This window comes from Medicago truncatula, chromosome 4 (genome assembly GCF_003473485.1).
Source record: "Medicago truncatula cultivar Jemalong A17 chromosome 4, MtrunA17r5.0-ANR, whole genome shotgun sequence".
Taxonomy (NCBI): domain Eukaryota; kingdom Viridiplantae; phylum Streptophyta; class Magnoliopsida; order Fabales; family Fabaceae; genus Medicago; species Medicago truncatula.
The window spans coordinates 19,464,476-19,491,275 of record NC_053045.1 but is presented as its reverse complement, the minus strand read 5'-3'; the positions used below and the strand labels follow the sequence as shown (position 1 = coordinate 19,491,275).

General features: G+C 32.8%; 2 protein-coding genes across 3 annotated transcripts; one reads left to right on the top strand and one right to left on the bottom strand.

Annotated features, from left to right (window-relative positions):
* Positions 1 to 1,164: 1,164 nt before the first annotated feature.
* On the bottom strand, positions 1,165 to 11,249 carry LOC120579919 (uncharacterized). The gene is made up of 9 exons (XM_039832680.1): positions 11,204 to 11,249; positions 10,975 to 11,088; positions 8,542 to 8,613; positions 7,994 to 8,447; positions 4,799 to 5,673; positions 3,897 to 4,431; positions 3,226 to 3,824; positions 1,465 to 2,825; positions 1,165 to 1,356 (listed from the first exon to the last, which is right to left on the bottom strand). Exons 1-9 carry the CDS (start codon positions 11,247 to 11,249, stop codon positions 1,165 to 1,167), a joined length of 4,248 nt encoding a protein of 1,415 aa, XP_039688614.1.
* Positions 11,250 to 12,343: 1,094 nt separating this feature from the next.
* LOC25480154 (S-adenosylmethionine decarboxylase proenzyme) lies at positions 12,344 to 25,345 on the top strand. 2 transcript variants are annotated; one of them, XR_005645724.1, is made up of 5 exons: positions 12,344 to 12,500; positions 12,591 to 12,667; positions 13,275 to 13,432; positions 13,543 to 14,875; positions 25,330 to 25,345. XR_005645724.1 is itself a non-coding variant. In XM_013587405.3 (4 exons), exon 4 carries the CDS (start codon positions 13,745 to 13,747, stop codon positions 14,804 to 14,806), a length of 1,062 nt encoding a protein of 353 aa, XP_013442859.1. In that variant the 5' UTR covers positions 12,344 to 12,500; positions 12,591 to 12,667; positions 13,275 to 13,432; positions 13,543 to 13,744; the 3' UTR covers positions 14,807 to 14,981. The 2 variants fall into 2 exon arrangements, 1 of the variants encoding a protein (XP_013442859.1); XM_013587405.3 differs by lacking the exon at positions 25,330 to 25,345 and having other exon boundaries at positions 13,543 to 14,981.
* The last annotated feature ends 1,455 nt before the right edge of the window (positions 25,346 to 26,800 follow it).

Genomic DNA, 26,800 nt, shown 5'->3' with positions numbered 1-26,800 from the left:
ATGGAAGTATATGAAACATGAGGTAACAACGGCTGAGATTTGTTAGGGTGGTTGGCAGATTAACATAGCAATTAAGATGGGTTTAGGAGGGAAATTAGGGAGTGATTAGGGCTAAGGTGACAACTCATCAAGTCTAGCGTTAATAGTAAAGGATATTTATTTCCCTTGAGTTTTCTTGGTTGAAAGTTGTTGGTACTTTAATTTTGAGGTTCTAAATTCTAATCTAGCACCAATTAATATAATTATACCAATAAATAAATAAAATAAGGGTCATATTAACCAGTGTCCTAGGGCACTAGTTAAACAGTTAAAACCACCCATGGAAGAGAAGAATGTGCTGACTGGTTGGCTAAATTTGGTGCAACTAATACTGACTCCTTGAAGATGTGGACTTCTCCTCCATCTCAATTGGATATCATCATGCTTGCGGATACCTCTGGGGTATTTAGGCAGCGGATTGGCTAGTTTTGTTTTCTTGTCTTTTAATTTCCTCTTCATCAAAAAAAAAAAGTTAAACAGTTAAAACTGGAAAGTAACAACAAAGTCAGCATTAAAAATAACACTTTTTTAAAATTTCTAAAAGTAAAATACACAATTTTCGAGAAAAATTTTCTTTTATAATTCCTTAACTAGTACCTCAGGAACACTGCTAATATTTTCCATAAAATAAATTATACTCCCATAATTCTTCTCTGTTTTATATAAATAAAAGTTTTAAATATAAACATTTTCCATAATTCTTCTTTGTTTTAAATATAAACAAAAGTCAAAACGTATTTAATCTAAATTAAGATCAAATACATTTTGATTTTTTGTTTGAAGACATACATTTTGACTTTTCTTATATACTAGACCATTGACCCGTGCTAACGCACAGGTCATACAACAAAAAAAAAATATAGCGCAAATATGAAAGTAAATATTTTTCTTGAATCGTAAAAATAGTAAAATTCAATTCGTAAAATAAATTGACAGAAACGTCTTTAAGTACCATATTAAACAATTATCATGACATCGACCCTGTTACGGAAACATAACATATAAATATAATGACATAATTTATTGAATAAAATGAAATCCAACGTCTGTCGACATAAAAATAGTACCATGTCGACATAAAAATAGTACCAATATGCAATCAAAACAACACTACAAAACAAAGTGCTACACATTACGGAAAACTTCTCTGTAGACCACATTTGATGTCACATCAGTATCTTGGCCGTCCTCGTCATTGATCAACATCTTTAAACCATCCCTTGAAGTAACCCTCGATATTGCGACGTACAATTGTCCATGTGAAAAAACAGGAGACGGTAGATAGACACCAACATTTTTCAAAGACTGACCCTGACTCTGGTTAATAGTCATTGCAAATGAGACAGACAACGAAAACTACCTTCGTTTAAACTTGAACGGAATTCTAGTATCAGACGGCTGTAGCGATAATCTTGGAATAAACACCTTTTCACCTATATTAGATCCAGATATTACCTCTGCCTCGAGCTCAAATTTACCCATCTTTGTAATAATCAATCTTGTACCGTTACATAAGCCCAAATTTTGATCTATTGTCCTCAATAACATCACAGGTACTCCTACTTTCAATCGAATCCTATGATTTGGTAATCCGGAGGCAACAATGGTGTTGAGAAATTCAGGCGTGTGGATGTTGTCCACTGCGTCACCGCCTAGGTTTTTATGATAAGGTGTATCATAACTCAAATAAATTTTTTCCTCACCAGGAATCAAGTCTAACACATAATCATTAACCTGATCAACAATTGTATTCTTTGGTGCCAATATTGCTCTGCTTTGAAAATATTCTGCTTTACCAATGTGTCCTAACAAATTTGGGTAAGTGCTTTGAACAATAGATGCAATAGGATTACCTGAACTTGGAATAAGCAAGTCAGACGGGATTTCAACGGATATGTCGACATCATTGATTTCCCCAATTGTACCATCCCCAACTCTTAAAACCCAGTCAGAAAACAACTTCCTCTCTTCAATGTCAGCTTCAGATGCGCCGCTTAGAACCCTCATATTTTTTGTAAGCGTAAGGACTTCACAGTACCTCCATAAATCAGATGAGTTAATTGAAGCATAGACAATCTCTGGCCTGGGAGCTTTGGGTATGACTGGTAATATCTGTCTAAAATCTCCACCCAAGACAACAACCTTACCACCAAACGGTATGTCCTTGTTTCTTTCATCTATGGTCTTTAGAACATCTCTCAAGGATCTATCGAGTGCTTCGAAACAATGTTTGTGCATCATTGGTGCTTCATCCCATATGATAAGTTTAGCCTTAATCACCAGCGATGCCAACAGTGTATTTGGGGTAACTCCACACATTGAGGTCTCATTGATTATAAAAGGGATACTGAATCTCGAATGTGCAGTTCTTCCACCGGGTATAAGCAAGGCAGCAATCCCACTCGATGCACATGCTAAAACAATCTCACCATCAGACCTTAAAGCAGCTGACAAAGCTCTCCAAATAAATGTCTTCTCCGTACCACCATAACCGTATTGGAAAAATAAACCAGGCTTGTCTTCCTTGACTCTTGTAATGATTGTATCATATACATTATGTTGTTCCGAAGTCATGGTCGACATCAACCGGGTATGTTCAGCAGCTAGTACAGACCTATTATAGTTCATCTCATCATAAATCAATCTACTCCCGACATCTGGGACCAACGATGCATCGGCCTTTGGCATTGGAGGAAAATCAGACAAACTCTTCCCAGCGCTCTGCAACAACATTTCTAGTTCGGCCAACGCATAAGCCTTCAACTGCTCATCAGTCAACCGTAAATCTGGGAGACAAATCAGGGTTGTTAAAAATTAGCAGGAGTTGTTTATCGAATTAATGAGAAAAAAACAGCCATGTTCATGTAATTTTCATAAAAAAACAGACGTGTGAATGCACTTAATAGAGCTTAATTTTTTCAACTTCAGCCAATATACATTTCTGATATAAATAGTTATTCATTCATAATTTATGTAAATTGTCATTAGAATAAATATTTTACACAAACGCACAACCACTATTAGATTTACGAATATCATTGCATGTATTTTGAAAAAACAACGGTAGTTACCTTCGTATAAAAACAAACGCATGTATTGTCAAAAATGGAAAATTATTTGAGAAGAAAGAAGGAACAAACATAATTATTACGCAATTAAAAAAAATAAATAAGCAATGAAATAAACCTGGAGCTCCAAGCACCCGCCTCTGTTTGTGGAGAATGTCATCAATTAAACTTGCGGATGTAGAATTCCAGACAACATCTGGTCTGGCAAACTGATCAGATACCATAAGTTCCGCAAAGAGTCTACGTAAATAAGTGCCAGTTCCCCAAAGACTTGCTTCCATTATGGCGTCTATAAACTCCTTGTCATCATCCAGTAACCCCATAGCGTAGTAGGCTTCCTTGAAAGTATTGTATTTGACATTGTCGACTGTCTTGATGTCATCGAAAGATGTCGGACCTTTGATGTAGTTTAAGAGAGTTCTCAGGTAAAAACTTTCGCCGGAACCTGGTGGAGCAAAATGGACCCTTCCTATCGAAAAACCAAGCTGCCTAGGAGTCCATTCATGATCTTGTGCTTTCCACACGAATTTTGTCGGGACTTGATTGTAAGTCATATTTCTTGCTTCTGGATACTTCTGATTTGCTTTCATCCAAGCCAAAAACTTTGTAGTTTTTCTATGCGATCTTTCTATGACATCTGCAATATCCTCGTTCTCTTCGTACGTAATTGAATGCTCATTTTCTAAATGATAATTTAACCGTTCAACCGAAGGTTCTCTGTAATGTATGTCAAAAGCGAATATTCTCCAGGCAGCTTCACACGCGGACAAATATCAACAATCATAATACATTTTTATCTCATCCAAACCATTTTCACCTCCACCACCATAAAAGTTTGCGGTGACGCGATCATGTCCCTTGTTTACATATTTGAAATGGTACTTGATTGAACGAATTTGGTTGCACCACTCAACATTGATATGAGCATTGTACTTCAAGAGCAGTGTTCTATTATACGGCACAACAAACCTATTGTCTGCAAAACACTCTCCTTTTTTTACATAAACTCCATTGTCCCTTCTTTTGTAAACTGGATATCCATCGTTATCGATCACGGTTTGATCCACAAATTTCTTTGGAAAGTGCTTGGTACATCTATTTTTGAGCATGCAAGGCGAACTTGTGTTTTGGTCACCACATGGGCCGTGAATCATCAGCGTAGTCACTATATTAAATAACTCCACATCTGTATCTTTGTTTGGAATCTCTGCTGATATAATCTTGTCAAGATCCTCAGGCTTCTTACAGCGATATCTTGGCTTCAAAAACACCAGTATGTGTGCATGAGGTAGTCCACGCTTTTGAAATTCAATAGTATATATAACTGCACACATAACATAGAAGGTTGATATAAGTTAACTTCATGGTAAATTAGTCTAAAAAATAAAGTATTGCACAAATGTCATATAATCAGGGAGTCGTGGCTAACTACTAAATATTGTGTATAAAATACCTCTAATAAACATTATATTTACATGGTAGATGCATAATATACGACATGGATTAACATGCTATCTCATCAATGTGCTGTATGGAATCAATTGAAATTCATTTTAGTACTTGCATCGTGTGTTACAATAAAGAGACGAAGTAGCAATAGAAAGTAACTTCAAATACTTTACAACAGAACATAACATATATAAATAAAATGCTACAGTTGAGACCAAAACTTTAGTGTATACATTACTTACCTGCCCGGACTTCTCCAAATATTTGGCCCTTCTTGATCTCCTTTATGAGATGATCGAGTTTTAACTTGAAAATTCGGCAAGACAAATCTGGTCTATCTGCTGGTCTTAGATTATGCAATTTGAGAAAATCAACAACCTCCGGCCATTTATGATTGCAAGTAAACGTGATGAATAGATCGGGATATCCAATCCATCCACAGATAGCCATTGCATCTTGATAGTTTTGGATCATGTACCGTGGACCACCAACAAAAGTCGACGGCAAAATAATTCTTTTTCCAGTAGTAGCTGAATTTGTCTCTCCTCTTAGAAGTGCTTCAGTTAATCCTTTATACATATCCGCCCTTAACTCTTTTTGATAATCTCTTGCATACCTTAACCTGGCATACTCTATCATACTGAATCCGTCAACTAAAAATTGGTGGAGCAGCCTCCGTGAAAAAACAATAGTTGAAAAAATCCTTTCTCGATGCTGGACCATATAAGCCATCCATTCTAATTGAGTGACATATAACCTTTTTTTCAGTGTCTTATTAGATGATTCATTGTACCTGATATCTTTTCGATAACCATCCTCTCCTCTTGGAAACAAAAGCGGATATTGCAATGGGAAGTAAGATGGCTCAAGAATTGAAATTCTCTGCAAAATACCAGTTCTCTCTTCGACAACAACATCTCTTTCAAAATCAGAAGAATCAAAGTCGCCGACTATTAAAGCTGCAACCTCTGACGCTGTAGGCAAATTATACCTCCGACCATCCCGATTTCTCTTGCCTAATATTCTTAGCTTGACAGTAGGGGAATTGCTCGCCTTTAAAGTATCTCTTGCAGTTCTATACTGTTTGACGTAGGAATTGACATCATCAAGAATGTCCCTAAGGTCAGCAACAATTGACGATTTGATCGTGTAACACCCCGTTACCCAAAAGTAATTAAATAATTAAACATACATCAGAGTAAATCCCAAACGGGCATGTCACACTACATTTTCAAATTTTTCTTAAATAGAAATATAAAACTATTTAATTAAACCTCAATAATCTGCAGCGGAATATTTGCATTAAGAGCAACAACATTAACTGTTTAATTCTCCATGATAATCCTTGGCATAAAAGCCTCAACAACATAAATTCAACCACTAAAAAGGGCAACAACAACAAGTTTCAAAATATGATACATAAGGAATGAAACATAAATAAGGTAAACCCATCCCAAATGTATCAGAGCCCTAGACACTTGAGCCACCACCAACTACTCAGGATCACCTGCAAGTTACCCATAGGAAGGGCAACATTTTCAAGCAGAAGGGGTGAGATTCACAACAATAAGATATAGATATTAAAATTCGTCAATTGAATCTAACACCCTAAATATAATCAGTTCATCATCTTATATGCATATGTATATATACTTCATAAAACAACATCATCATCATCAAATCAATCATCATCATATAGGTATAAATATATACTTCATCAAACAACATCATCATCGTCAATATGGCAACTACAACCAACAACATCGACTCATGCAAATGACATGACAACACCGCTAAGACAACACCCTAGACTCCTCAATAAATGCAAATATGCATGTGGTACCATAATCAGGGCCGTGACCCACACCGCTGTCGAATGGTTAAAGCATTCATTCTCATCAGGACCTAAGTCCTCACCGCTCAACACCGCTTTTGAACAACTAGTGTTCCACCACTTTGAACGACAAGGCGTTCCAGAGCCGAAGCTCTCCCACTTTGATGTTATGCAACTACCCAACCTGTGTATATCTACATACAACTCAACAAATGCATATATATATATGTATATGACTCGACTCTCCATAACTCCACACTTGTATGATTTAATGAATGTAAACATACAACACAGTCATCAATAGTTCATCATTAATCAATCCAACAATCCAGAAAAATGCACAATTTATCTTAATCATGCTCATACATCAAGCTCCATTCAAAACGTTCAAACAGGATTCAACAACTCAAGGATATTAGTAATCAACAACATCAATTATATTAGCTTAGATACATTGAGAGGCTATACCCTTATAGACAACTTCCATCCCTACCCCAAGGACCACTCATGAACTCATTAGACCCTTATACAACGTTATATCTTTCCTAAAAACATCTCTATACGTTTAGGATAAAGTCCCTACACTTAGGAAGAAGTTTGGAAGCATTTGGAGTGAAGAAAATTGCATTTTAGGGTTTATGGTAAGACAGCATCAGTCATACTAAAATTACAGATTTTCTGTCAAAATCGCCTCACGGTCACTGGGATCGCCTCATGATTTCGACATCATCAAACATATTGAAATTACAGATATTTCTGTCAAAATCGCCTCATGATCACTAGAATCGCCTCATGATTTCGACAGTATCAGACATCCTAAAATTACACATTTTCTGCGATTTTCTACCATGGGAACCTCCTTGGCTCCATCTCTTAACCCTAAACTCTCCAAACTCATCCATAAACATCACCATATGATTACCCTATCATTAAAACGTTAACCCATCACTAACCTACCTGATTAACCACTCTTTCCACCATTCAATTCTATGGTTTCTACACTTTTTCATTCAAAACCAATAATCAAAACCTAATCCCAAATTTCTCAATTTCTACCAGAAACATGTTAAATCAAAATCAGAATTACAATCTATACTATTGAAAGTAAATCTCACCCTTACCTTAGTTTTGCAGAAAGATTAAACAGCACAATCGGTTCCTAAACCCTCCCCTCTTGTTCTTGCTCTTCTTCTCCCTTTTCCCAAAACTTGTCTATTGTACGTGAAACTGCTTTTCTGACTATTTCTTTTCCTAACTCCCCAATACATAACTCCCCTTTATTTCATTAACTCCCCTTAATTCTATTAAATCCTAATTAACTCCCTAATTTCTAAAATAATAATAATTCCCACTAATTTTAATTATTATTTTATTAAACCATATATTAAAATGCACACACCACATAAATCACCAAAAATCATATATGAGACTCCAAATAATTCAAAATAAAATAAATAACAACTAGGGCGTTACAGATCGTATCGTTGTCGTCGTCCATCCTACAAACAAAAGAAAAATATCAATATGTATGGTATGAAAGCTTTACTTCAGAGAGTGCAATAAAAAATAAATACCAGAATTACCAAACTGTAAAACATTTTACCTCACAGCGGCCATTCTATTCTTGATTTCGTTGTCGGTGTCATAAATGTACAATTGAGCAAACTTCGGGCCATTTCCTTCCATTGGCAGCAAACTACCGATCCGATGATAATTTTCGCCATTCAGATCAAACGTCGGAGGAGCGTTCCCACTATTCATAGAGCTGTCAATCTTGCCACCCATTGATGTGAAGGCAAACATATTGTTAAAAGATCGAATATTTTCCATAAAGTACTTGCTTCTTTTATTGTCAGTGTAATACAAATCAGCGAGAGGTTCAGGCAACGGTGGGTATGCAATTTTTATACTCCCTTCCTTGCAACACATAGAGAATTCTGGCACAATTGGCTTATACTGCTTGCGATTCCTCTCTCCATACCACATGTGTGATCCACAATATTTGCATATACAATCTGGCTGCCCAAAATCCTCGTAACTTACACTTTCAAGAGAATCTGAAAATAACGCGAGTATCATCAATTGTATATATTGTAACAATGTCTTGGATGCAAGAAAACATATTTATATTTTAATTACAAATAATGGTACCTGATCGAAGAGATGAAAATATTTCCAACAACATATCGGTGCAATTCTGATGCACAATGTCAGAGATGAAGTCTGTTCACATACAACAGCCGTATACGTTAAGAAATCATTGTTCGACCAAGATAATTTTCGGATGAAAATTCATATTCATCCAATACGATATAAGCAACACAATTAAACATAAAGTTACAGAGACAAAAAGCAACATTACCTGAATTTGGTGGAATATCTTCGTCCTCCCAATTTTGAAGGCAGTTTCTTACGATTGATTCTTCATTAGCAGATGTGACAAACGACAAAATTCTGTGTGTGGCTTGAAAAAGATGGTTCTGGTTTACAGTTGCATCATCATCCAAATGAAAGAACTACCAGTGTAACACCCCGTTACCCCAAAAGTAATATAATAGTAATTAAATACACAACATCAGAGTTCAACCCAACGGGCATGCTACACTACTTTTCAAAATTTCTTAAATAGAAAATAAAACTATTTAATTAAACATCTTTCGTAAAATTGCATAATTATGCAGCGGAATATTTGCATTAAACAACAACAACAACGGTTAAATTCTCCATAAAATTATCCTGGCATAGAAGCCTCATCAAAGAAATCTAAACAACCACAGGGCTACATCATCATGTTTCAAAAATTGATACATAGGAAAGAAAAACAATAATAATTTCCATCCCACGTATCAGAGCCCTAGACACGACACTTGAGCCACCACCAACTACTCAGGATCACCTGCAAGTTACCCATAGGAAGGGCAACATTTTCAAGCAGAAGGGGTGAGATTCACAACAATAAAATATAGATATTAAAATCATCAATTGAATCTAACACCCTATTAAACATCAATACATCATCTTGTAAATATAAATATATATATATATATATATATATATATATATATATATATATATATATATTTCACAAGGCAACAACATCATCTTCAAATCAATTCATCATAATATATGTATAAATATATATTCATCCACAACATCATCATCATCATCAATATGGCAATTACAACCAACAACAAAGACTCATGCATGACATGACGACACCACTAAGACCCCTCAATAAATGCAATTATGCATGTGGTACCAAAACAGGACCGAAGCCCTCACCGCTTTTGAATGGTTAAAACATTCATCAGGACCGAAACCCTCACCGCTGTGAACAACTAGTGCTCCAGGACATGAGTCCTCCCGCTGTTTATGCATATGCAATGGACCCACTTGTGTATATCTACATACAACTTGACCATGCATACATTCCCATATGACTCCGGAATAAAACAACATGTATGGTTTAGCAAATACAACATACATCACAGTCATCATCAATGTCATCAATCAGCAAATCCAGCAATCCAGAAAGATATACAATTAAACATAACTACGCTCAAACATCAACATCATTCAACATTATTCAAAACAGTATAAACTCCTCAAGTTCTGGGCTACTCGCCTCGCGAGCACATCTGCTCGCTATGGCGAACTCACAAAACAGGTTGCTCGCCATGGCGAGTTCAAGGCGAACTCGAGGCGAGCGAAGATAAGGTGCTCTCGGGAGTTTTGACATTTTTCTCACTCAAACTTCAATTCTAAGCTCCCTATTCATCTTCTTAATCTAAAACTTGCTCCAGTCCTCTTTAAAATCATTTAGGCACATTAAACTATCCCAAAAACATCTTATAACAACAATTTGAAAATCAAGTTTTGAACTGGGTTACTCGCCATGGTGAGTTGGTTTGCTCGCGAGGCGAGCTATGAAGTTTCTCACTCGCGTGGCGAGCACAAGCTACTCGCGAGGCGAGCGATGAACTCCTGTACGGCAGAAAACAGGTTTTTCCCCAAAATCCCATTTTTCTCCAATTCACTCCCCAAATCAGTTTACAGATATGAATTAACTTGCTGCATACACTCAGAACCTATTTCTAACATCAGAACAACAATCTCTACCCCAAGATCATCATTTCATCACAAAACCCATAATCCCCAATTCTCACCAAAACCTGTTAAACTCAAAATCAGAAATTAACATCTACACTACTGAAGCAAACCTCACCCTTACCTTAGAAATTGCAGAAGAAATGCACAGCAAAATCACTCTTGGCTCTACTTGCTCTTCTCTACCTTTTCTCCCAAAACTGACAGTTTCACGTAAAAGTGTTTCTGACTCTTTTCTTTCTTTCTTAACATCCTTCTCAACTTCCCTTTATTTCACTTTACTCCCTCCTAATTCTATTAAATTCTATTAACTCCCCAAACTTCAAAATAATAATAATTTCTCACTTAATCCAATTATTATAAAATAAACTATATAATAAAATATACCACACCACATAAATCACCAATATTAATTAAAATCACATATAAGACTCTAATTAATTAAAATAAATAAATATATCGACTAGTCGTTACAACCAGCGATAACACTCACGTCGGTCACGCGAAACTCAAGGCTAAGAGTTCTATATTTAACTCGCAATTTGTTAACAAATTTGTCCAAATCAATTATTGGATTTAGATCCAATGGAGCTGTGTAAAAAAATAGGTTTATATTAGTTATTGCACCATGAAGATTATATAAGACAACATAAAGAAGAAGAAACATACACAAAGTTTATGGCAAAGTTAAGAGTGTTGTGCATACCCTTCAAGCAGTGCAAAGCTAAGAGATCCAGAGCATCACTTGCCATAGTTGAGATTGAATTTGATGAACATGATAAGCATGGCATTTGATAGGCATGCAGACGTTTTTATAGAGGGAGAATAGTAAAAGCTGAAGATCTGATTGGTTGATGGAAGTATATGAAACGTGAGGTAACAACGGCTGAGATTTGTTAGGGTGGTTGGCAGATTAACATAGCAATTAAGATGGGTTTAGGAGGGAAATTAGGGAGTGATTAGGGCTAAGGTGACAACTCATCAAGTCTAGCGTTAATAGTAAAGGATATTTATTTCCCTTGAGTTTTCTTGGTTGAAAGTTGTTGGTACTTTAATTTTGAGGTTCTAAATTCTAATCTAGCACCAATTAATATAATTATACCAATAAATAAATAAAATAAGGGTCATATTAACCAGTGTCCTAGGGCACTAGTTAAACAGTTAAAACCACCCATGGAAGAGAAGAATGTGCTGACTGGTTGGCTAAATTTGGTGCAACTAATACTGACTCCTTGAAGATGTGGACAAAGTCAGCATTAAAAACAACACTTTTTTAAAATTTCTAAAAGTAAAATACACAATTTTCGAGAAAAATTTTCTTTTATAATTCCTTAACTAATACCTCAGGAATACTGCTAATATTTTCCATAAAATAAATTATACTCCCATAATTCTTCTTTGTTTTATATAAACAAAAGTTTTAAATATAAACATTTTCCATAATTCTTCTTTGTTTTAAATATAAACAAAAGTCAAAACGTATTTAATCTAAATTAAGATCAAATACATTTTGATTTTTTGTTTGAAGACATACATTTTGACTTTTCTTATACGTATATAAAACCGAATTAATAAATAAATAATTAGTGTATTATTTAATTTTGGATTAAAAAATGAAAATGACAAAATTAACCAAACAAGTTTACGAACCAGATTTTTTGTCTTATAGTGGAGGAATAAGAATCCCTAAAGTTTTAAAAAAAAGCATAAACCATGACCCACATCCAAATCCAATGAATAGAAAATGATGAAACGTCTAGGAAAGAAGTAAGGACAAGACCGTAAATTCAAATTTAAAAAACTTTAACGCTTTTCACGGTCACGAACGGCTGTTAAACAAACGAAACCCTCAACCCCACACGTTAACGATATAAATACACACTCACCTCACAATTCCCAATCACACAAAACGCAGCGCAGCTCTGTGATTTCAATCTTTCTTTTCTCTCTTTTTTAGGGTTTCCGTCTCGTTTTCTCCGCGCTTTCCCTTCCCACTCGTATCTGTAAGCGTTTTTCTCCTTCTTCGGTTTTGTTATCGTTTTCTTCATTTTGATTTTGTTTCATCGTTCTAATTTTTTGTTTCATTTTTGTAGTTTCCGTTTGATTTGATCTTGGTGGGTTTTAAGGTATTGAAAGCTGCGGCATTTTTAATCAGAATTAATCTAATCAGGTACCTGTTCTATCTTTTCATTCAGATCTTACGTTTTTTTTTTTTTTTATCATATGTTTATTTTCATTTGTATTATTAGTATGGTTTAATTGATAGAACAATATTTTAATTATTATTGTTGATTTGTCAATTAGAATTTCATATCTATTGATTGTTACTTGTACTCGATCTCATGTGCATGGATCTGTATTTAATCTCTTGATTGTCATGTCTATGATTATCTGGGACCTACCAGGATTGTGTGTTGGAATTTTGTTTCTTTAAACCTTTTTTGTCACTTTATAACTATTCATTGCTTTAAAAGTTTGATAATATTTCAATTGATCTTTTATTGGCCATCTTGTTTTAAATGATTGATTTTATTTTTCTTTCAAGAAATTTGATTTTGTATAATTATATAACATGGTTGCTTGTTTGTTAAAAAGTTATGCTTTTGAAACAAAGTTTATTATTATTGTTTAATAGTGAATGTGTAAATCCTTGATGGGTGTTTTAAGCCATTTTGTTGGTACCCTTGAAGGATGTTTTTTGTCATATTCTGTCTCAGTTTTATATGTATGTGTCATTTAACAATGTAGAGTTCTAACATCATTTCATATGGTAACAGGACTGAATGAGCTAATGGAGTCTAAAGGAGGTAAAAAGAAGTCCAGTAGTAGTAGTAAATCATCATCATTATTCTACGAAGCTCCCCTCGGATACAGCATTGAAGACATTCGTCCTAACGGTGGAATCAAGAAGTTCAGATCAGCTGCTTACTCCAACGTAAGTGTTCATTCACCTTGATAATATATGTATTTTGATGTTAATAATTCTATAAATTTGATTACTTGTTGAGCTATACTAATACCTATTTTTTTGTATCTCTTGTGCAGTGCGCTCGCAAGCCATCCTGATATTCCATACTGAATCTCGTTCCCCTGCATGCAAGCAGTTTTTTATTAGCTTTTTTTGTTTTCGTTTAGGTTTATTTACTACTCTCCTTCAAAATACATCTTTCCAAACCCTCTCTTTGCGATTGTACTCTTTTTTTCATTCCTTGTTTCTTCCGTGTGTCTTTCTGTTTGAACTGTGGCCATGGCAGTTTCTGCAATTGGTTTCGAAGGATTTGAAAAGAGGTTGGAAATTTCCTTTTCCGATCCTGGACTTTTTTCTGACCCTCACGGGAGGGGTTTAAGATCTCTCACAAAATCCCAACTTGATGAGATTCTTGCACCAGCTGAGTGCACCATTGTTTCTTCCTTAGCAAATGACGATGTTGACTCCTATGTTCTGTCTGAGTCCAGCCTTTTTGTTTATGCCTACAAGATCATAATCAAAACCTGTGGTACTACCAAATTACTGCTTGCAATCCCACCCATATTGAAATTGGCCGAGTCCATTTCCCTTAAAGTCAGATCTGTGAGGTACACCCGAGGCAGTTTCATTTTTCCTGGTGCCCAGTCTTTCCCTCATCGCCACTTTTCCGAAGAAGTGGCTGTCCTCGATGGCTACTTTGGAAAGCTTGGGTCAGGCAGCACGGCTTATATTATGGGTGGATCCGATGAAGCCCAGAATTGGCATGTTTACTCTGCCTCTGCAGATTCCGTGAGCCCAAACGACTCTGTCTACACACTCGAGATGTGCATGACTGGCTTAGACAGAGAGAAAGCTTCGGTTTTCTTCAAAGATCAATCAGATTCAGCTGCCAAGATGACTGTGAACTCTGGCATCAGGAAAATTCTTCCAAATTCTGAAATATGTGACTTTGATTTTGAACCTTGTGGTTATTCAATGAATTCTGTTGAGGGTGCTGCTGTTTCTACCATTCATGTTACTCCAGAAGATGGGTTCAGTTATGCAAGCTTTGAGACTGCTGGATATGATTTGAAAGCAATGAATCTGAATGAATTGGTGGTGAAGGTGCTAGCTTGTTTCCAACCAAATGAGTTTTCTGTAGCTGTTCATGTGGACAATGCAAGCAAGTCATTTGAGCAGGGTTGTTCGCTTGATGTTAAGGGATACTGTCGTGAAGAGAGGAGCCATGAAGGGCTTGGAATGGGTGGTTCTGTTGTCTACCAAAAGTTTGTCAAGACTGCCGACTGTGGCTCGCCTAGATCAACACTCAAGTGCTGGAAAGATGAAGATGAAGAAGAGTAGCTTTGTGTCTTTATGTTCTGTCTCTTAAATAAGTGTCGCCTTTTCAGGCGGGAACTCATTGTTTTCGTTTATGTGTCGAAGGTTTGTACACCTTCATTGTTGTTTTCATTTGAACTGAAATAAAGTGTATGTTTTGGGAATTTTTGACTATCTGAATTATTTATTTAGTAATTTATCAATTTTTGTTAAATCATATTAAAAACTATATTTATCAGATATAGTGGGGCATGATGCCACCCATCATTTGTTTAGTTTTTTTTTTTTATGGTGGCCGAGGATCGAACCCCAAACTTGCAAAGTTTCAATTGCAATTATTTTCAAAATTTATCTATGGTCCTACATATATTCTTTTAAATTTGTAATATATGTATATAACACACACATAGGAGGAGAGACTCGATCCAATTTTGACGCCGGTGTTGAATTTTTTTTATTTTATCCAACTTATAGAACAAAGGCAAGATGAGTCATTTTGGTGATGCTATATCAATATCAATTCTGGCCACTTTCAGTCATCATCGGTTGACCCAATTAAAAGCCAACCACTATGTTATCACTTCTGGCTCCATCGTACGACCAACCACTCTATATGACTCAATTCAAAGCCAAATTCCCAAACCTAAACGATGGCCAAGATATTTAATAATGGTCAAATTTCTTCTTAATTTTGTTTGATATATCATGTCAAATTTCTTTAATTTGAAAGACATTCTTCTAACGTCACGATCATCCTAAATAAATAGTGTTAAGCACATACATATAAAGAGATTATTTTGGTTCAGTTTCGTTGGTTTGTGCTTCATCCGTTTATTTTTTAATGTGGTTTTAGAATAGTAATATAAATTGAAGAAGTGAATTTCTGGAGTTTTTATTTTATTTTATTTTTTTCTTCCTATGATACGCTCATTTTAATTCATCAATAAATTTCTACTTTATTTCGGTACCTTCTCACTCTTTAACAAAAACAATTGTTAACTACTCTTTCATGCTTTAACAAATTTCTATTTTTTCACACACTCTATCTATCTCTCTTCTATAAACAATTTTCAATAATCTAAATATTATACACATATTAATAATTGTAAAATAAAATAAAATTGATTCCAACTTCACTTTAATCGAAATTTTACTTTGTTATTAAGTTAAAAAAAGATTTAACTTTCTGCCAATTCTTTTAATTAAAATTAAGGCTTCAACTTTGATTTTAACCACTACTAGATTCACACTATGTGACATAGATTTGGATGTCGAGACTAATCCTTAACCATATTTAAATATTGGTGTAGAAACATCATTAACAAACGAATATATATTTGATTTAGAGGAGTCAGATGAAGATTGTTGTAAAATTTAGTCATAATAATTATCTCTAAATAATAATCAAAGTAAATATATATACACATAAATCAAATATAAAGAAAAAATGAGATAAATAAACTTAGCTGTCATTGAAATTTTGTATAACTAACCACCGATACAACTCTATCAACAACTTATGTAACCTGCAAAACAATAAACCATTATCTAAACTGAGGCGTGACATAGTCACTGTCATTGAGGATTTTATCCGCCTCATAAGTGCATATCCTTCCATGATACAACAGTTTTTCCCTGATATGAATCATATCAGAGATGACAGAACAACTTGAATTTGATAAACACAGGAGATGTAACCCACGAAGAAAAAAAGAGTTTTTATGTTGGTGGAAAAGTGGTATTTTTCTGATCAAGAAGTGTCTCTCCAAATTGCTAAAAAGAAAGTATATATTTTGGTATGCTTCTGGTAAAAGCGTGCTTCTGGTATTGTCCATCGTAAAAAGCACTATCTTATCTTAATATTATTAAAGAAACAAAGAACTGCATTTTAGCCCTAGATTTCCCCTTTGAAAACTCAACCAATTTGAAGTGCAATTCCTCCAGCGGGAAAATTCTAGGGTTTCAGATTTTGATTTGTTTTTACTTTGCTACCATTCTAATTGTAACCTGTAATGTTGTAGACATATATGTTGACAAATTGGTTCATTGGAAAAAAATGCTTCTTTTCACATTTGTAGCAGAACAGGCCGTAAATATGACTGATTCATGTGGTTTCCATTTCTTCTATCCTTTTTTTTATATATAAGTGCCATTTGGGAACAAGTAGCTCAACTCATTTCAAAAATTTCTAACCTTGCATTCATACGGTTTGGTAAGAGCTTTGTGGAAGAAAGGTATGGCTCGTCTGGAGAACTACACAATGTTTGCTAAGGATAGATCATATGCTGGTTCGTTGGTCGCCGTTAAAGGTAAGGATAAGTGTTAGTATGAAATACAATATATTTTTTTTGTTTATATAGAGGTCTTTGTTAATACAATTATGGTATGTGGATTGTTATTTGTTGATGCCAGTTCAAGGGAATGCTGGACCTGAAGTTGACAGAGCTGTAAAACGGGACTTGGTTAACACGAGGACTTTTCATATGGAATATGACTGTTGCAGTGTGAGTTATCTTTAATCCATATGAAGTTGTGTCTTTTGATTTATTTAGTGTTGTATTTCTCAACAGTGTTGCATGCAGAAAGTAATGCTTACGGTCGAATTCAGAAACAAATTTAGATGGTAACACGATTTTCTGTTTTTGGAGAAGAAGGGAGGCTCCAACATGCTTTTCTCGTGTTTTTGGCTTAGAAGTCGCTCCCTTTGTTATGATACGTGACCAAAATCATAAAGAGATCAAGTTTGCTGTTGAAAAGAAGAATGGAAAGGTGTACTTCGCAGATGGGTGGGAGATCCTTCAGAGATTTTACAAGCTATTTGGTGGTACGTGGATCACCATTGTGTAACCTACCGTCTGCTCGAGTATTTCTGGAGGAATTAGTCGTGTGTGTCCCTGCCAACCCTTTCAGACAATCAGAATGTTCTTGTGTTTGAATTTATGTGTTAAATGTACTATCGTGTTAACTTATGAAGTTTGTGGTGTAAAGTACTACTAATTTTCAAATTGAATCAAAATGTGAGATGCCTGGTCAATAGTTGTGACTTGTGACATTGTGTCCACAATCATAGGCTTAATCCTATGTTATCTTAGTTCTATGTGTTTGAATGTATTTCCACGTGATGTTTCTGAAATGTACTCATGAATTTGTGTGTCCATCTTCTTTGTTTGTTATTGAAGTTTGTACTAAGTAGTCTTTTGAAAAAGTTGGTTATTGTGCTTTCTATATAGTTTGACTTTGTTGTGCAACAAAAATGATAATTGAAGGACCGTTTTGCTGTGTTTTAAAAGGGTAGGACCAGTTTCGTAAGTAGACCAAAACATGAAGACCAAAAGTGTAATTAAACCATTTAAAAATGTAGGTGGCTTCCATAACTACTAAGTTAAATAAGTTTACTTAAAAGTAAGTAATGAGAAAGGTAATGTTTGTTAATTTTTTTTAAAAGAGATGTTATATTTTATAATTATTTTAAAAATCCTAATGGTAGGCTAATGCACAGCCAAATTTGTATATTTATAAATAATAACAATGTTATATGGTTCATAACATTGCCACTTTCATTATATTTTCGTGTGGTATGAACCCTTTATTAATGCCAACCACTAATCAGCATAGTTTAATTAAATTTCATATCTGTTAGTTATATCAAAAGGAGATGTAACATAAAGGGATAAATTTAATCATGTTATTGGTCTGTCAATTTAATAACAAAGGGTTCTTATGATATATTTAGAAATTAGAAATTGACATTCTCAACAATGGATACTTCCTTTTAACATTTATAGGTTAGTTATCTAATGACAACATGTATCAAGGTAGATAGTAACTTTAAAAACTTTGTGGTTTGTTCTATTTGTTGATATTGATATGTTTCTTTGCATTTTTAAGAACTTATTTTTGAAGCATTTGATATGAAGTGATTTGATTGATTTTTTATTTGTATGCCATGACTTGCTAGCAAGATTATAAAAACTATAGTACTGGTTTGATTGATTTAGAATTTGAAATTGTCTCAACTCCTTTTGCATTCTTCAATGCCTAAATGTGTGTTTAAGTAATTGTTTCGTTCACATGTCTAAATCGAACAAGTAACTTAAAATGTAAAATATGGCCAATTAATTGATTTTAGAACAAGTAGCAGCAGGTCTTTTACTAGAATCAGGGGTGCAAAAGTTGTTAGTTACAGTATGATTTAGCTTCATGTAATGATTAAGAATGGTAATTGAGCATAGTGTGGTTATAGTTAATGATGTTCTGAGGCTTTTAGAACAGGTGGAATTTTGTGGTCAAATATATTTGCAATTTGAACTTACGGTTATATTTTATGTAAGGTTAATGACCAGCGAAAATACAATTTTGTCTCATCCTAATTATTTGATACATTTTTTTACCATTTTATATAATTGTATTAAACAAACTATTTTTTAAAATTATTTTATTACGATAAATTATTAAATGTCAAAATCATTTGAATTCTATTCAATAACAAACATACTCTATTGGATCGTTAGTTATAACTTTCAAAAATTCACTATAAAAGCATTGTATTAGTTTGTTATAGTGTTTTTTTTTAATTTTTTTTTTATAAAACCAAGATCTACAAAACAAAATTTTAAAATAGTTTGAAATGAAAAGATTTTTTAAGAAAGTTTCAAATAAAAAGATATTAAAAGCAACTTTTAAAAATATATATTTTTAGAAGGGGGATAAAACTTGCTTAAAAAAAAGGGGAGGATAAAATAAGTATCAAAATATGGTGGTAATTTTGTATCAAAATCCATTTTAGTGTATCCAAAAATTGGTTGTTATTACGATAAACAAATTAAATTGTTTTTTCATGCTATAATATATTTTATTATTTCTTCCATACATTTTTTTTATTCTTTTATCTTGCCTTTTTTACCCCAACACTCTTCGAAATTTTATTTATTAGAATTTTGTCCTACTTTATAATATTTATCTTTGATTATTTCCCTCTCAGTATAATTTTTCTTATGTACTATATGTTATTTTTTCATCTCAATATTCTTTATTTTTGAATGGGTATTTCTTGTTTCCACTGAGAATAAAGAGTGAAAGATACTCATTTATTTATTTGCAAAGTAATAACACATATTAAATGGCCACAACCATAGGGTTTGGCATGTACATGCATGATTTATTGAAATTGAGATGGATATCTAAGAAATCCAACTATGAGATGGAAACAAAGACATTGTTTATTTAAAATCAAAAATCAAAAAAGATTTTTGCTAAATTCAGATTTAACAGGCAAGATATATCCGTTGTTTAACTTTTGACGCAGACTATATATCAATTATAACGAGGATTTGATCTAATTATAATTAATTTTCCAAGTTGTTGAACAAATAATAATGGGTAATGATGAAAAATTTAAAATTCATCCACGAGCAAAATAATCCGAGTAATTATTTAATGACTTGCACATATGGGGAACTTTTTCATGTATTGTTGAATTTGATTTCAAATTGTGATTATGTGAAAGCCCGAAATCGCGACACGAGTTTAAACATGCATGACGCGATTTTTAGATAAGGCAGTTGTATCTTGGGTCGTACACAATAACCACGATTTTTTTTTTAGATAAGGCAGTTTTTTACAACAAGCTTATAGCTTATTTCACGAGTTTATAAGCTATTTTTCAGACGCTATTCCAAATAGCGTTTGAGCTTACGGTTTATAGCTTATCAATATTTCTTCCATTCATACTATTATTATTTTAATCAAAACCCATGCATATAATAATATCTTCTGATAACGGTCTATTATTACATATAATTGTTTTATAAAGTACAAACACCTAATTAAAATAAATATAAAATAAAAATGTTAGCCAATAAAAATTAATTTAATAAATTTAAATTACTTTAAAAAAATACTAAATACTTAAATATTAATGGATATATATTTTATTATGAATTAAAGATGACCTTTTATGTCATTTTACCATTATCATCTGGTTGAACCGCTAATTTTACCAAGAGAAATGATATTGGTACAACCATTTTGTGACAATTTTGACAATTTTCTCTCACATACTCACATTATACTCTTATTCTCTCTCCATTGTTTTTGACCAATGAAAAGAGAGAAAAAAGAGGTTGTCACAAAAGTTGTTTCAAATATCACTACTCTTTTACCAAACACTTCAAATAGCTTATTAGCTATCAATCATCAACCATTAGTTATAAGCTATCAGCAATCAACTATCCACTATTTTTACCAACAGAGCATAAGTAATGCTTCATCTTGGTTGCTTCAGAACCTTCCATGTGGGACTACTGACACCAAAAAAACACTAATATAAAACCTCACTTCAAATGTTGAGTATTAGGTTGCAGAATATTGAATAGGTACAAATATAAAACCTGTGGCCAGGTCTTCCATATGAAAGCAAGGTCTTGAGAAGTATACTGATTTGGCTATGGTAAGCAACTATGTAAGAATCTATTTATAAGGTTATTTTATATGTAATGAACTTTTGTCATTCATATACCGCTAACTGTTTATTTTTACTCCCCTGCAGCTTCAAAACCATTATTATTTTAATTTCTTATGTAAATCAATAGGCCATCTGGCCATGCATACTAAAATGGTGGTAGAATGCAAAAACTTTTTTGAGTGGTTTGTTTTTCACCTTATCTAATAGATACATATATAATAAGCATGGGGAATTGTTTATCTCCAAAGAATATAAAACTCAACATCACGTAACTTTAAATTTAGTTTCGATTCGAGTGCAGAGTGTGGGCATTTTTTTTTTCTTTTATAGTTCCTTTTTGTTCTTTATAGAACCTAGAGGTGAGCTTGTTTTTAGTTTATGTAACTAATATTGGTGTTTGTGATGTATTGGATTCTAAGTTGTAGGTACAACTGAAAATGAGTCGCCTCAAATTCGTCTCAGCTTCAATTGTTAATTGGTTCGGTTCAAAATTTGGTTTGAGTTTGATATAGAAATTTTTTATACTTAAACTCAACTTAAAGTTTCATAATCACGTTCTTTATAATCAAAAGTTAATTTTGTTTTATAAAGACAAATTCAAAAAACTTAAAATCTTTACACTCTAAATTTTTTTTTATCGAAAATTTTTATTTAAATAAAAAAAAACTCGTGTACGAAAGATATAGTTTAATTATTTTTTTTATAAAATAGTTTGTTTAATAAATTAAAGTATAGGGTATTTAACTTTTTAAAAAAATAATTCAAGTAGAGCGATGATATTTATTTCAGTAGATTGATTTTCAAAAAAACCAGAATACGAAAAACTAATTAAATAATAATTTCTCGTGATCCAGGAATTTCTGAAAACCAATGCACCAAAAGTTATTACTAATGACCACTATTGAGTCTAAACTATTAGAGCACAAGGGTCTTTTATAAGTAAATCTTCCTCTTGATTGTTTAAGCACCATCCATGTGGGACTATTCAAATAAAAATCCAGAATGCTAGCTGCTTTGCTACTAGCTGCAGGGTGTGTTACTTCTTCCTCTTTGCTCATGTTTCTTGGCTTTTTACATGTCTAGGACCTTGATGTTGAGAATTTGTATTCTTTAGAACTTTGAACTTGTTAAATTTTGGATTAAAATGGACTATGTTGTATAGATTTTGACAAGAGAAAGAGGATAATGATAACCATGCTTTTTTAGATGAACAAGTAAACACCGTTACATGTGACAGAATCAATTTAAATACAAACAATGCACAACTTATATGGTTCAAGTCCTTACCTGGCACAGTAGAGTGACATGATATCAATTCTTTCGAATATCCACAAAAACAAACGATGAAAAGTCAGCTAATCTTTCTTTCGAATATCCTGTTTATCACTACGTATTTGATGCATCTGTGCTTGCTTATGAATAGAGAATCCTAGAACATGGAGTAGATAGACACTTGATTAGTTTGTTGGTACTTTGTAATTTGAGAAACCAATATAGCAGGTTTCGTGGCTCTTAGCTACGGAGCTGTGGTGATCGACAGAGGATTTGTTGGCTGCGGTGGTATCATATGCGATAAGGAAGGTAATTTCAAGGGCCTAAATCTGGCGTGAAAAAGAGGCCGTAGTCTCATTCGAGTTGAATTATATTCATGTTCCTTAATAATAATACCGAAGGGACAAGTAAAAGAGGCAAGTCACCATGACTGAAATATCAGACAGCCATACACTTCTGTTTTATAGACAAATATCCATTCGTGCTGTTTACACATTTTCGACATGGAATCTGAAAACAAGGCCAAACAATAATTAGATAATTTCCAATGGGAACAAAAAGAGGATGAGAAACTGAATTGTATTTGTCAGAATGAATCTTCTCATGTGTAATTTATACATGAGAAAATCTACTTATATTCTCTATCTACACGAAGAAATGAATTACATTTTGAACGAACATGTACGCCTACAGAGTATTTTGCTTACATTTTGATTGAACGTGTAATTTGATTGTAATTTAGTATGACTAAGTTTTCTTGCTTTAAAATTGTAATTAAGTTCGATCTTGTGATTCTTCAATTTTTTTTTTTTTTTTAAGGTGACAACTAGGGTACCCATGGAAGAATGGTGGGTAATTTACCTCAACCAATACACATTAGCCACATAAGCACATTTTTAAGTGGTATCCATGAACTATCTTGACCCCACCAACAAATTGCTCATTTTCATTGGTTGGTGGGTAAATTATCCACCATTCTTCAAAGGTAATCTAGAAAAAACCATTTTTTAATTATTAAGTTCTATCTGTATTCAAGAATACAACTACGAGATTTGTTCAACATAGTCAATGTACTAGAAATTAAAACTTCCCATACATTTTTGGTCACAACTCTAAAGTCTAAACTTCGAAGAGTTTTAACTACGGCTCTGTTTGGTAAAAATAAGCTATAAGCTAACTGATAGCTGAAAAACTAGTTGATAGCTGATGACTGATAGCTTATAGCTGAAAAGCTTGCTTATAAGCTCATGAAAAAAGTTTGTTACCAAACACGTCACGTTTTCATCTAACGAGCTTATAATCTAATCCAATAAACTATAAGCTAGCTTTTTTGTGTTACCAAACACAACCTACTTCTTGTGGTAGAAAACGTGACCATTGTAATTCTGCAGCGGTGTGTATAACATTGTGTACGTCACTGCTATTCTATCTATCTCTTTTGCATCATATCATATAATTTTAATTGTTGTTACCAGCAAAATTGGGCCTATGTTGTTGCTTGTAGTTTGAGCAACTTTAGCATGCTGCTTTAATATTGAAATAAATTTAATTACAAAACAAAAAAGATATCATTTTTTTAACAATAGAAATGATGTCTTTGGTAAAGTTGTAAAATATATAAACGATAATTATTATATTTTTTCGTGTTAAATAAAAATATGCAAATGTGAATGTTTGGTTTCAATTTTAGAGGGGCTAACGTTGAATTTAGGGGTATAAAATTGATTTTAACTTGTTTGTTTTTAAGTAAAATTGGATTAGTAAATTTGATTATATAACTTAATTCTCTGCCCAACTTTGACTCATTTGATAACGAATTATTTATCAAATCAAGTTTTGAATTTGTATATGGTATTGTTTAGAACTTTGACTTGTTCCATTTTGGGTTAATATCAGCTTCGTTTCATATAGAATAACTGTTCCATTTTGGATTAAGAACTAGATGTCTGTGAGGAAATTGAAAACCATTCTTCTGGATAATTTTTGTGTGGTCACAAAAGTATAGACACAAACAATGAACATAAAAAAAAATTAAAGATAAAAAATAATAAAATGAAGTATATTTTTAAAGTAATATATATTTTTTGTGTCCAAATATGGTGTGTAAACTCATGTGTCTAGACAAGAATTACGCAAATGCTCTCTCATGTGTGTGAGATACAATTCATCTAGTCGTTAACAAAATCGTCGGGTTTCAAGTGTAAGTGTTTAAGTTCCACGTTAATTAATAATGAAGAAAACGTTGGATATATAAAAAGATGATACATACCTAATGACTTGGATGAAGACGTGCTGTCAAAGTCGTTCATAGATTCTGCCACTTATGCTCTACATAAATAAAGTAATTTTTTGATAGAAAAATACATAAATTTAAGAAGATACTCACTCTGTTTCACAATATTTGATAATTTTAGTGAACAATATTGTTTCACTTTACATGTAACTTTTAAGTTTCAATGCAACATTAATTATCGGTTTGTCAATAATACGCTTACTTTTTTATTGTAGAGAGAAATAATTGAATGAAATAATAAATGGTTAAGGGTATAATAGAAAGAAGAAAAAAACATAGATTTTCATCAAAAATAACAAATTTATTTGATTTCTTTATGTGTAAATTGTAAAATGAAGAGAGTACTAGATAAACGCTAAAAGATAAACACCACAAACTCTTGCGCAAGTTACAAACTAAACATACGATAAATTATAATGTTAAGGAAGATGTTAATGATGAAGATGCTCTTTTTAGATACACATGAAACTGTGTCACATAATAATCACATCAATATATTATGTATTTACCATTATCCAATGTTGTGTATTTTTGTGCTATTATATGTATTTACCATTTACCATGAAACGGCCACTTGCATATTGCATATTATATGTATGTTCCTCAGTTCCTCTCATTGGTATCTTCTCTTTTATCTCTTTTATAAAAAAAAACTCCTTTTAGTGTCTTCTTTTAGAATTCATTTATGAGTGTGTGACCAGAAAAATGGGGGAAAATTAGGTTTTGTTCTTTGTGGGTTTTTAAGCTAATTTCTTGTAACATCTTTGTATAACTCTTATCATAGTGGATTAGAGTGTTGTTCTCTTCTCCATAGTAGATTATTTTGGACCGAACTGGGTAAATAATATTGGTGTGTTGTTTTTCTTCCTTTCTCTCTTTATCTTTGTTGCTTTGAATATGTTTGTGGTGTTGTTTCACACTTAGATCTAGGTAAATTTGTTGTTGCTTGAAACTACTCATTGATTACTACTTCCTTTGCTCGACACATCTAAGTTTTATTGGTGTAATTATTAGTTCAAATTCACAACAACAATGATTTTTTTTGGATGAAATTATATAGGGTTAATTAAGTAAATGGTCCCTATAAATATTCAGAATTTTGTTTTTAGTCCCTATAAAATAAAATCACATTTTTTAGTTCCTATAAATTTAGTCCCTATAAAAATTTTCATGAACATTTTTAGTTCCTATAAAATTTTTCCATCAGCATTTTTAGTCCTGTAAAAAAATTCATCAACATTTTGGTCCCTAAAATGCTTAAGGAAAATGTCACGGGGACTAAAAAGTATGATTTTATTTTGTAGGGACTAAAAACAAAACTCTGAATATTTATAGGGATTAAAAACTTAAGGGTTAAATATGTTTTTGGTTCCTATAAATATATCAACTTTTCATTTTAGTCCCTCTAAAATCTTCCTTCAACTTTTAGTCCTCCAAAAATTTTCCATCTCCACTTTTGGTCCCTCTTTTAAAAGTAAACTCATATGTAGAATTCACATTTTTGAATAAAAATTTTCAGAAAAATTCATAATATTATAAGAATCTCTCCTAAAAAAATTTAGAATTTTTTAACAAAATATGAATTTAATATGAATTTTTATATTTTTGATGGTTAAAAATTCATATTAAATTTATGTTTTGTTAAAAAATTCTAATTTTTTTTGGGAAATACTTTTACAATATTCTACACATTTCTGCACAATTTTATTAAAAAAATACTAAAATTAATTTAAAAATAGGGACTAAAAGTAGTGATTGAAAATTTTATAGGGACTAAAAGTTGAAGGAAAATTTTAGAGGGACTAAAACGAAAAGTTAGTATATTTATAGGAACTAGAAACATATTTAACCCAAAACTTAATTAACCCAATTATATATGACTTTTATAAAATTCAATTATAATATTTTAATTAATATCTCTCACGTCCACCCATATTAATATTTTAGACAAGATCCATCAGGAATATCTAGTGTCAATTCTATTAAACAG